Here is a 10,910-nt window from a genome sequence, read left to right on the forward strand (position 1 = left end):
TGGGGATGCTGTGATTTTTAGCTGTTAAAATCAGAAGGCACCTTTTGTTCTTGTATGTTATATAGTAGATGCCACAACAATTTGCAACTCCTTGTTCATTATTAGGGACATGCAGAATGTCTTTAGATACCTCACCTTTCTCGCAAATTTAATATTCTTTAAATATAATATCTTTTAAATACAATATACCTTTATATTTATCTTTATAATATCTTTATATCCATCAGCATCTGTATTTATCTCAGGACCCTGGAAATCACCTCAAGCGCTCTGTACATGAGCTGTATTTCAAGAGTCGATATATTGTCCCTGCAGGAATCTGAGCTACCATAGGTTTCTGGTTTTCTATTTTCAAGAAAAATACCTTGGTTTTAGTCACAATGAGTTGTAGATTTTGGTATACTGTTATTTTTCAAGTATGTCTTTATAAACCTCACAGCATCGTGTGAAGAAGATAAATGCTACTACTTGCATTGTATAGTTTGAATTGTTGCAGCACTGTGAAAAAAACAATCTATCTTGGATGGATCAGAAGATCACCCAGAAATATGTCGGCATAATCCGTAAGTCCTGCATCCAAGTTCTCTAAGTGCCTTAACTGATCGAGATTCCCCCCTTAATTCTCTTGTCAAATTATTTATAGTAGATATAGCTACATAGTTGGTAAGATATAAAAAATTTCTAATTATATCTAGTCAAATCAAATGACAATTATGTCTTTAGGTAAGTCTGCCAAACAAGGTTGGCAACAAGTCTGTCAACCAAAGAAGGTTGGCCAAAAATGCTTTGACCGAAGAAAGGGGAAGAATCCAGAGCATCTGCATACCAGACTCTATAAAATCTCCTTGGGACTATTTTGCCCTGCTCTCACTCAAAGTTTCAAGGTAAGTGTATGTGTTCTGTAGGATTGCAGAGACTGAGCAATTTCTCTTTATCTTGCATGTCTCACTGCATTCTGACTGCTTCTGATAACCAGAAGGGAGGGTTTGCTTCTGATAGCTGAAATTTTCAATCTGCTTTCCATGGCATCTTTTTATTTCCAATTTAAAATTTATCTCTGGAATACTATGGAGCATAAGAAGAAATTTACCAACTTGTTAATATACTAGTGACTAACTTAGAACCTCTGATGTCATGACAGGCAACATCCTAAGTTACTAACTGTTAGTCCAATTACCTTGAGGTAATTTTATTATAGTCATTCCCCATTTTTCGTATTCATACCCATTGCAGAAAAGATTGAACTGAGCCTGATAAGATGTATACAGTGTGAAAGTAAGTAAATTCACTTTTGACAGATCATGGACAATGAAAGGACTTCTTGGAGACTCATCGCTCATAATTAAGGGCAACAGAAGAGAGAGATTTGCTTTAGGTTTAGTTCTTCATTATACCAATAGTAAAATGGCAAAACACGCACCAGAATGATAATATTACAAAATTATAATCCATATTAAAAAATCTGTTCATAGTTAGAAGACTAAAATTATTTAGAATGCTGTGTCATTCTCAAGTGGGATGTAAGTACTTAGATGTTCAAATCAAAAGTCGCTTTCAAAAGGTGTTATTGAAAATGACATACTAGTTTAAATACTGGAAAGATAGAAACTGTAAGAGATTTCATCACTGGCACAGAAAACTATTGTCTACCTGAGGGAAACTCTCTTCTTTCCCCCTCAGAGTCTTCTGCTGACGTGTCTTCAGTAACGTGTAGACATGACTTCTCCGGATGCTGAGATGGCTGCCTTTGGGGAGGCAGCTCCTTATCTCCGAAAGTCAGAGAAGGAGAGAATTGAGGCCCAGAACAAGCCTTTCGATGCCAAGACATCCGTCTTTGTGGCCCATCCTAAAGAATCCTTTGTGAAAGGGACAATCCAGAGCAAAGAATCAGGGAAGGTCACTGTCCAGAGTGAAGCTGGAGAGGTGAGCAAAATGCAAGACTTGAGAACATAACTTAATTCCCACTCTGGCCTTTTAGCTGACATGTATCAGTCTCTCTTCCTTGGCAGACCCTGACCGTGAAGGATGATCAGGTCTACCCCATGAACCCTCCGAAGTATGATAAAGTTGAGGACATGGCCATGATGACCCACCTCCACGAACCCGCTGTGCTGTACAACCTCAAAGAGCGTTATGCAACCTGGATGATCTACGTAAGTACCAGCAGCAGTCTTCCTTTGGGTAGCTAGGAGGAACTGCTCTGTCAGGCTAAGTGGAAGCCAACGTGTTGTGTCCCTTCCTTGCAGACCTACTCGGGTCTCTTCTGTGTCACTGTCAACCCCTACAAGTGGCTGCCGGTGTACAACCCGGAGGTGGTGTTGGCCTACCGAGGCAAGAAGCGCCAGGAGGCCCCTCCACACATCTTCTCCATCTCTGACAATGCCTATCAGTTCATGTTAAATGGTGAGTTGTTTGATATCCCTTCAAATGATATTGTAGTGTGCACTTCAGGAAAAATCTTCGTTTTCTCTGCAGATAATCTTTGAACATATGGAGTCATGTTTACATCATATATGTCAGCTGAGTAAACTAGAATGCCCATCTTTAAATGAGATAAATGGCACAGAGAGCACCCTGGGAATGTTGTAGAGGGAAGTCTAGAAGTTAAGTTTTGTAATTGTGGAGTAAAAAGTCTCATGGAAAGCAGAATTAGCAATGCTACAGAAGTTTTGGTGCTCTATCTTAACAAAAGCATGGAATCAAATATTACTAACATAATATCCATATCAGAAAGCAAGAAAGGATCACTATAAATTGAAGTTCCAAATCCAAATAAGTACACTATCAGACCTTTTTTACTGCCTTAGAACCCCAAAGGATAAGGGATTGTCAGATGAAGGAGACAGAGCCTAAAAGGCAGGAGATACAATGGAAAATGGAAGATTGGCAGAATGATTAGATAAGAAATCGCTATTACCTCTCAAGAATAAGATCTCAGACTTACAATGAATAATGCTACAGAAATTTTGGCTCAGTGCTCATTAGGGCAGAAGAAAACAAAATGAACTTTAGAAATTACTTGGGGGGAAAAAAAACCCAAGAGAACAAAAAGGGCAATAGCTCCATGATATCATATTCTGTTAAAAAGTGGAACATTGACATCTTGAATAATGCAGTCAGTTCTAATTTTCTCATATTAAAAAAGGGGATAGCGGACCTGGAAAAGTTCACAGAGGGACAAAACAATATTCATAGGCATGAAATAAATTCAGTATGAATAACAAGTAAGTAAGGACATTTTGATGATGGAGAAGAGAAAATTGAAGGGATATATGACAGAAATTTGTAAAATCAAGAGTTGTATAGAAATAAAAGGTTGTATTGAAAGCAGAATCAGAATTCATTCTTTCCTTCTGTCTAACATTTGAACAGCTAGGACGCGTCAAAACGACTATCAGTTGAAACATTTTTAAAAAGGCAAAGGGAATCACAAATTGCATACAACATACTCAAGTCCTGGAAATTATCAAAGAAAATCATATGTCCTAAAGGTATATTTCAATAACTAAAGTAAGGAGATTAATTAATGCAAAGTCTACCCAAGCCATTACATGCAATTGTACTATGCCTGCCTCAAAAAATCCTTGAACTCAAGAGGGCCTATGGTCTGATCTTGGAAGGCTCTTGACACAACGTGTCAATTCATTATACAATACATGTTTTAGTCACTTGAATCATAGTGACATTACAAAACAGTATCTGGGTTTGGTTCTTTCTTATATAGAGAAATATTGATCTTGACTTAAAGAGAATTATCTTAAAAAGAAGCTAGTATTTTATCTAATATCTATATACAAATAAGACTTTAATTTTTTATTGGGGGAACTTCAAAAAATCCTGAAAGGAATTATGTGCAACATTCCCAGGGCATTTTAACTGGGAATTGGCTGTCCATTGTTCCTGCACTCTTAATGAAGCTTCACTTCACAGTTGGATTCTGTCATAGATTTTGATTTCTCTGCAATTGAGGAGCACTAAGAAAACTCTCTGTCTTTTCACAGATCGTGAGAACCAGTCGATCCTGATCACGTACGTACACTCCCTGCCCGGGTCCCTGTGGGGCTGCTCGGTGCCAGGGGCCCTCCTGCCTGACCACACGCTCTCTGCTTCTCTCCTTGGTTTGACAGCGGAGAATCCGGTGCAGGGAAGACTGTGAACACAAAGCGTGTCATCCAGTACTTTGCAACAATTGCAGCGAGTGGGGAGAAGAAGAAGGAGGAGCAGTCTGGCAAAATGCAGGTGAGTCAGGAAGAACAGACTGAACACTTGGCATGTAATTGCCATGTCAGCTAAACACTGTAACTGAATAATTATCGTCCTGTAGAGAATGCTTGAGGGTGAAATCATTAATTAATAGATGCTAGCTTGCATCAATGCTTTTCTCTGTTCCTGACGTGATTTTTGGAAAGGATAACCAGCAATAATTTTCATCGTGCAGGGAACGCTGGAGGATCAAATCATCAGCGCCAACCCACTGCTGGAGGCCTTTGGAAACGCCAAGACCGTGAGGAACGACAACTCCTCGCGCTTTGTAAGTTGTTGCTTTGGACAAAATCTCTCCCTCTCATCACAAGATAAGTGATGGCCCCAGCAGTATTCCACGTAAAGGAGAGACGTCAAAAGAACCCATCCAGGCTGAAATGCTGCTGCTTCTCCTTAACAGGGCAAATTCATCAGAATCCACTTTGGAGCTACAGGCAAACTGGCTTCTGCGGACATTGAGACTTGTAAGAGACTCCCCTTGTCTGATCCCATTCCTTCCCAAATTCCCACCTCCACGTGCGTTCCTGTGCCTAACTTTGTCCTACTGTCCTTGCCAGATCTGCTGGAGAAGTCCAGAGTCACTTTCCAGCTCAAGGCAGAAAGAAGCTACCACATATTTTATCAGATCACGTCCAACAAGAAGCCAGAGCTAATTGGTAGGAAGGATCATTACGTCTTTTTGAGGATGATCTCTGAGCAAGAGTTCCCTCTATTACCTGGTTGGCAAAACTAAGCCTGTGCCTTGCCTTTTCCTGCTTTCAGACATGCTCCTCATTAGCACCAACCCTTATGATTTCCACTTTGTGAGTCAAGGTGAGGTCAGTGTTCCCAGCATTGATGACCAGGAGGAGCTCATGGCTACAGATGTAAGTAACACAGCAAAAAGGTACCTTCTGTACGTGTCTCGAAGGTGACATAGGTGACCTCCTAAGGACATGTATTTTACTTCATTTTTTTGACGGCAGAGTGCCATTGACATCCTGGGCTTCACCGCTGATGAAAAGACTGCCATCTACAAGCTGACAGGGGCTGTCATGCACTACGGGAACTTGAAGTTCAAGCAGAAACAACGAGAGGAGCAGGCAGAGCCCGACGGCACAGAAGGTCCTTAGCAACTGACCTTTTAATAAGGAAATCAGTTTTGGGAAGATACTTTTTTTTTAGACAGGAGAAAAGCTATAGCTTAATCAAGTGAAAACTAAGTAATATTTGTTTTAGTGTGCATGAAGCTGTGAACCTGACTCTCTGATCCTTGGCCGATCTTATTGAATGGTACTCTTTCAGTTAGCTTTTTGGTGGGCTAGTGTCATGCATTTTTCCATTTAGCATGCAGAAAGTTTTGACAAGCTTTTTTGAAGAGGCAACATCCCAATCCATAGGCTCTAGGATTAGCTCTGGCATGTACATACTTCTCCTATTGGCAGTGCAGACCATGGCCTATTTAAATATAAGATGCCAAGTTGTACTCTTCATGTGCTTTTAAAGTGAAAGTTACTAAAAGCATTTTTTCAGTTTATAAATTTAGTTAAAATATTCAAGGAAAGGTTTCTTACGAATAACTACTTTCAGAAAAATACCAATATTGGCTTTCACAGCTTTCCTGTATTCAATATGCTTGCTGTGATACTAGATTAAAAGATTTGCAGTCAAGAATTTTGAACATTGGTGTCATTTCGAGACACACACCCATTGATCATATTCCAGTCCTTGTCCAATTATCATTTTTTTCTTTGTCTCTCTTGTCTTTCAGTTGCTGACAAGGCCGCCTACCTGATGGGTCTGAACTCTGCTGACCTGCTCAAAGCCCTGTGTTGTCCCCGAGTCAAGGTTGGGAATGAATATGTGACCAAAGGTCAAACTGTGGAGCAGGTAAAATATTCAGTTACTAGGAATACATGGTTATACCTCAGAATTTCTCTTCAGACAGTTAAAGTTCCTTAAAATTTCTCTGTGCAGTAACTTTTGTGTATTTCCCCTTTGCTTTAGGTGCACAATGCTGTAGGTGCTCTAGCAAAGGCTGTCTACGAGAGGATGTTCTTGTGGATGGTTGTTCGTATCAACCAACAGCTGGATACCAAGCAACCCAGACAGTACTTCATTGGTGTCCTGGACATTGCTGGCTTTGAGATCTTTGATGTAAGGAACAGCGATTTCACAACAACTTAATGGAAGGCAGAATGGGTGTTAAGAAAATTCTAAGACTTCTTTCATAAAGAGTCAGATTTTTTGTAAAAAATACAATGATCAAGAGATCTTACTATTAAAGAGATTTGCCTTTTCAACTGTTAGATCTTAATAGGAAAGAAACTAATACCACTGCATGCAAGAATATTAAGTTTAGTTAACAGAAAAGAAAAAAGGAAGAAATCTGTTACAAAGTTATATGAGCCAAAGGTGTGGAAAATATTGAAAGAGATTAGAAATGTTCATGCTGTTGGTGGAAATTGTTGAAAGAGATTAGGAAATGCTCATGCTGTTGGTGAAAGAACCCCAAAAGATTCCATACCAGCACATGGAAATATCTAAAGCCACTCTCTTAAGAGCAGAAAAATATTTGAGTAGCAAATTGAGGCAATCTTCATGATCGGGATGTTAGGAGAGGCAGAGTCTAGTAATAAATTTGTTCTGATAGGAGAAGGTGTGCTGAAGTTAATTACTAAATTTGCTTTAGAATTAAGGGATTCCAAAGGGATAAGGGATAACTATCATAATTAAAGTATCCATATTATATGGAATGATAACATACAAGCAAAAAATATCTCTACATTACAATGAATTAGAAGTCTTTTCTCTCTTCAGAATGCAAGTACAGTCCCACTGAAGGATTTCTGGGAGAACGGATAGGGAAGGGGCCTTGTATTTGTCTGAATTGATGCTTGAAGGATCAGAACTACACAAGGAAAAGCCTTGTGGTGATGGCTGACCCTTAAAAACGTTGCATCTTTTTTTCCATTTGGCAGTTCAACAGCTTTGAGCAGCTGTGTATCAACTTCACCAATGAGAAACTGCAACAGTTCTTCAACCACCACATGTTCGTGCTGGAGCAGGAGGAGTACAAGAAGGAAGGAATTGAATGGACATTCATTGACTTTGGGATGGACCTGGCTGCCTGCATTGAGCTGATTGAGAAGGTATCCTTCCTGTTCAGGTGCATGTGTATGGAATGCACCAAATGCACCATATGCAATGTTGGAATTCTCTAGTTATTGAGGGATACATACAGAATTTGGTTATGTCTGGATTAAAATGATAAATTTCAGTTATTAAAGTGCTCTGTATTTCTGTAATTTGTAATGTTGCCAGCAACGGTTAAAAGTAGTTCCACAAGTAAAGGTGAAACAGCAAGGATGGAGAATGAACCTCAGTTAATTTTATGTGACATATTGTCCAGAAAAGAACAGAAGCAACCTTATCTTCTGATTTGTTTCACAGCTTTCTGTCCTAACACTAGCCTCTTTCCAACCAAAGAATCTGTTTCTCCCTCTTGTCTGTTGTAATGTCTTCCAGCCCATGGGCATCTTCTCCATCCTGGAAGAGGAGTGCATGTTCCCCAAGGCAACTGACACCTCTTTCAAGAACAAGCTCTATGACCAGCATCTGGGCAAGTCCAGTAACTTCCAGAAGCCCAAACCTGCCAAAGGGAAGGCTGAGGCCCACTTCTCCCTGATACACTATGCTGGTACAGTGGACTACAATATCAATGGCTGGCTGGAGAAGAACAAAGACCCCCTGAATGAAACCGTCATTGGGTTGTACCAGAAATCATCTGTGAAGACACTGGCTTTACTCTTTGCCAACTATGGTGGAGCAGAGGCAGGTCAGCTCTGTGAAAATTGTATTTTCAATGTGGTAAAATGTTGACAGGAAATCGAACAGGAAAACTTAAATGTTTAAAAATTGTTTTCTGTTCTGTAGTTCAATGTTCAACATCATTATTTTAATATTGTTTTCCCCTTCTTTCATTTACAGAGGGTGGTGGCAAAAAGGGTGGCAAGAAGAAGGGTTCTTCTTTCCAGACTGTCTCAGCTCTTTTCCGGGTACGTACTGGTTTCCTCACTTTGTCTCTTGTTACTTGAAGAAAGGGAATTTAAAATGTGAAAAGTGATGTTATAACTCTTGAAGTCCTATAACAAGAGGCTGAAGAATATTATGTACTATAGGTAAATTTTCTTTCCATTTAAATGATGGACTAGTTTCTCCACTTTTTTAACATGGAATTATATTCTCTCATTCATATATCAAAATGAAAACTTCCAAATGGTTGAGAATGTTGTCATTCAGATCTTTTTTCATACACCTCTTTTTTAAGCTAAATATGAAATTGAGATAGGTCAATTTCTTTCAGCTACTGCACAGAGTTCAGAATGTTTTACAAAACATAGATTTTGGACTTCTGAATATTTTCAGTACTGCTACCATGCACAATTCATAAATAATGGAGCAGTTCTGAAAAACAGAGAGGCTGGCTTTAAGATTATCACATATGAAAGACTAAGCAGTTTATTAATTCAGGAGGGCAAGCATAGGGAATTGTTTATGACTTTCAAAGCCATGAGCCTCAGGCTATCAAATGAATTATATCCCAGTTTTTGTAAATAACAAATTATGATGACACAGTAACCAAATTATAATTCCTTTTAATAGAAATATTCAACAGCAAAAGATGGATGAAGGCATAAGCTTTTGTACATTAATAAGGAAATTTTGCAACATAGTATAAATCTGGCAAATTATTAACTCCTTTCCATGGATGAAATACATGCAGCTGCAGGGATGCAGATCTTTCAACTGTTGATCTAAATTTCACCTTGTAATCTCACAGGAGAATTTAAACAAGCTGATGACAAATCTACGCAGCACTCACCCCCATTTTGTACGATGCATCATCCCAAATGAAACAAAAACACCTGGTAAGGGGATCTAATAGGGGGAAAACTCAAGCCACAGAACCTCTTCTCCTGCGTATTAAAGAGTGGAGTAGTCACTAATGGATGGTGTTTGTTAGGTGCCATGGAGCATGAGCTGGTGCTGCATCAGCTGCGATGCAATGGTGTGCTGGAAGGGATCAGAATTTGCAGGAAAGGATTCCCCAGCAGAGTCCTGTATGCTGACTTCAAACAAAGGTGAGAACGCTCCACCTTTCTCCCCATTCTTTTCCTGTTCCAATGTCCTAAATTACTTAAATTACTACAGAGTTTAGTGTATACACTCTGTAATCAAATCGCATTTCAGTAGTCTACTACTGGAAAACAATGAGGTTACATAAAAGTTTCCTTGACTTTCCAGCCACTTCACATTCGAACAACAATATGTGTTTCCACCCAATGTCCTAAAAATGCCTCTGAACTGTCTTTAGGGAGGTCTGCTCCTATCAATGATGTAGTCAGCTGTTGCTGAAAATGACCAGCTGAGAGCTGTTGCTGAGAACAGGCTGAGTATCCTAACACAAATACTGAGTTGTGTTAGTAGTAGTACTAACAGAAGTATCACTGAGTAGTAATACAAAAATGTTTCACTACCAGTTCATGATGATATGACGTGGGTGATGATCAGGATTCCCTTGGACTCTGAGTTAACAGTATGAAATCTTCACTGACACTGTCTTGAAAGAATGGACTGTCTCTCTAATACATGACATTACTCAGTCAGACAGTCAGCTCTTGCTGAGAAGGCTGTGGGGTTCAGTCGCAGTGGTGGTTTCAGTAATGTGGATTTCTTCATGTTCTGCTTTCTCCTACAGATACAGAGTGCTTAATGCAAGTGCTATTCCAGAAGGTCAGTTCATGGATAGCAAGAAGGCTTCAGAGAAGCTTCTTGGGTCCATTGATGTGGACCACACCCAATACAGATTTGGTCACACCAAGGTAGAATAAGTCCTGCATTGAAATACTATGTGCCTCTGTTATGCACTACTTGAGACTGATGTGTTACAATGCTCCCTTTCTTAAGGTGTTCTTCAAAGCTGGGCTGGTAGGTCTGCTGGAGGAGATGAGAGATGAGAAACTAGCAGAGATTATGACCATGACACAAGCCAGGAGCAGGGGCTTCCTGATGAGAGTGGAGTATCGGAAAATGGTGGAGAGGAGGTAGACATTTCTCACCCACGTATCATGTTCTCACAGGTCTTGGCTAATTGAGTCTAAATTCACCACCCACAGAATGTGCAATAGCTATGTGAATTTTACTTCAGGGACTCAATCTTCTGTATCCAGTACAACGTTCGTGCATTCATGAATGTCAAGCACTGGCCCTGGATGAAGCTGTTCTTCAAGATCAAGCCCTTGCTGAAGAGCGCGGAATCTGAGAAGGAGATGGCCAACATGAAACAAGAGTTTGAGAAAACCAAGGAAGAGCTTGCAAAGTCTGAGGCAAAGAGGAAGGAGCTGGAGGAGAAAATGGTGACCTTACTGCAGGAGAAAAATGACCTGCAACTCCAAGTACAGGCGGTGAGTACCACCGTTCATGTGTCCCTGGGAAAAGAATGATATACAGTCAGAATGCTTCTTACCCTAGGCAGAGACTTGCAGGAAGCCGACAAACGTGCAGTAGAAAACAGTCTAAATCACACACACTAACGTTGAGTAAACAGGCACTGACGGGGGCGTGGCGAGTCTCATGGCAGCCCCGCATGAGGCTCCGCGCTTCTC

General features: G+C 40.0%; 1 protein-coding gene across 1 annotated transcript; it reads left to right on the forward strand.

The window, feature by feature from the left end:
- The first annotated feature begins 822 nt into the window (after positions 1–822).
- LOC103925372 (myosin heavy chain, skeletal muscle, adult-like) lies at positions 823–10,748 on the forward strand. Its single transcript, XM_009334080.1, has 21 exons — positions 823–884; positions 1,681–1,923; positions 2,010–2,153; positions 2,247–2,403; positions 4,002–4,029; positions 4,128–4,239; positions 4,439–4,531; positions 4,664–4,727; positions 4,821–4,919; positions 5,026–5,129; positions 5,229–5,367; positions 6,014–6,132; positions 6,250–6,399; positions 7,224–7,394; positions 7,771–8,080; positions 8,233–8,300; positions 9,086–9,173; positions 9,269–9,386; positions 10,004–10,127; positions 10,213–10,349; positions 10,454–10,748. Exons 2-21 carry the CDS (start codon positions 1,717–1,719, stop codon positions 10,746–10,748), a joined length of 2,727 nt encoding a protein of 908 aa, XP_009332355.1. The 5' UTR covers positions 823–884; positions 1,681–1,716.
- Positions 10,749–10,910: the final 162 nt, after the last annotated feature.

The sequence above is a fragment of the Pygoscelis adeliae genome, unplaced genomic scaffold (assembly GCF_000699105.1).
Source record: "Pygoscelis adeliae isolate BGI_AS28 unplaced genomic scaffold, ASM69910v1 Scaffold11, whole genome shotgun sequence".
Taxonomy (NCBI): Eukaryota; Metazoa; Chordata; class Aves; order Sphenisciformes; family Spheniscidae; genus Pygoscelis; species Pygoscelis adeliae.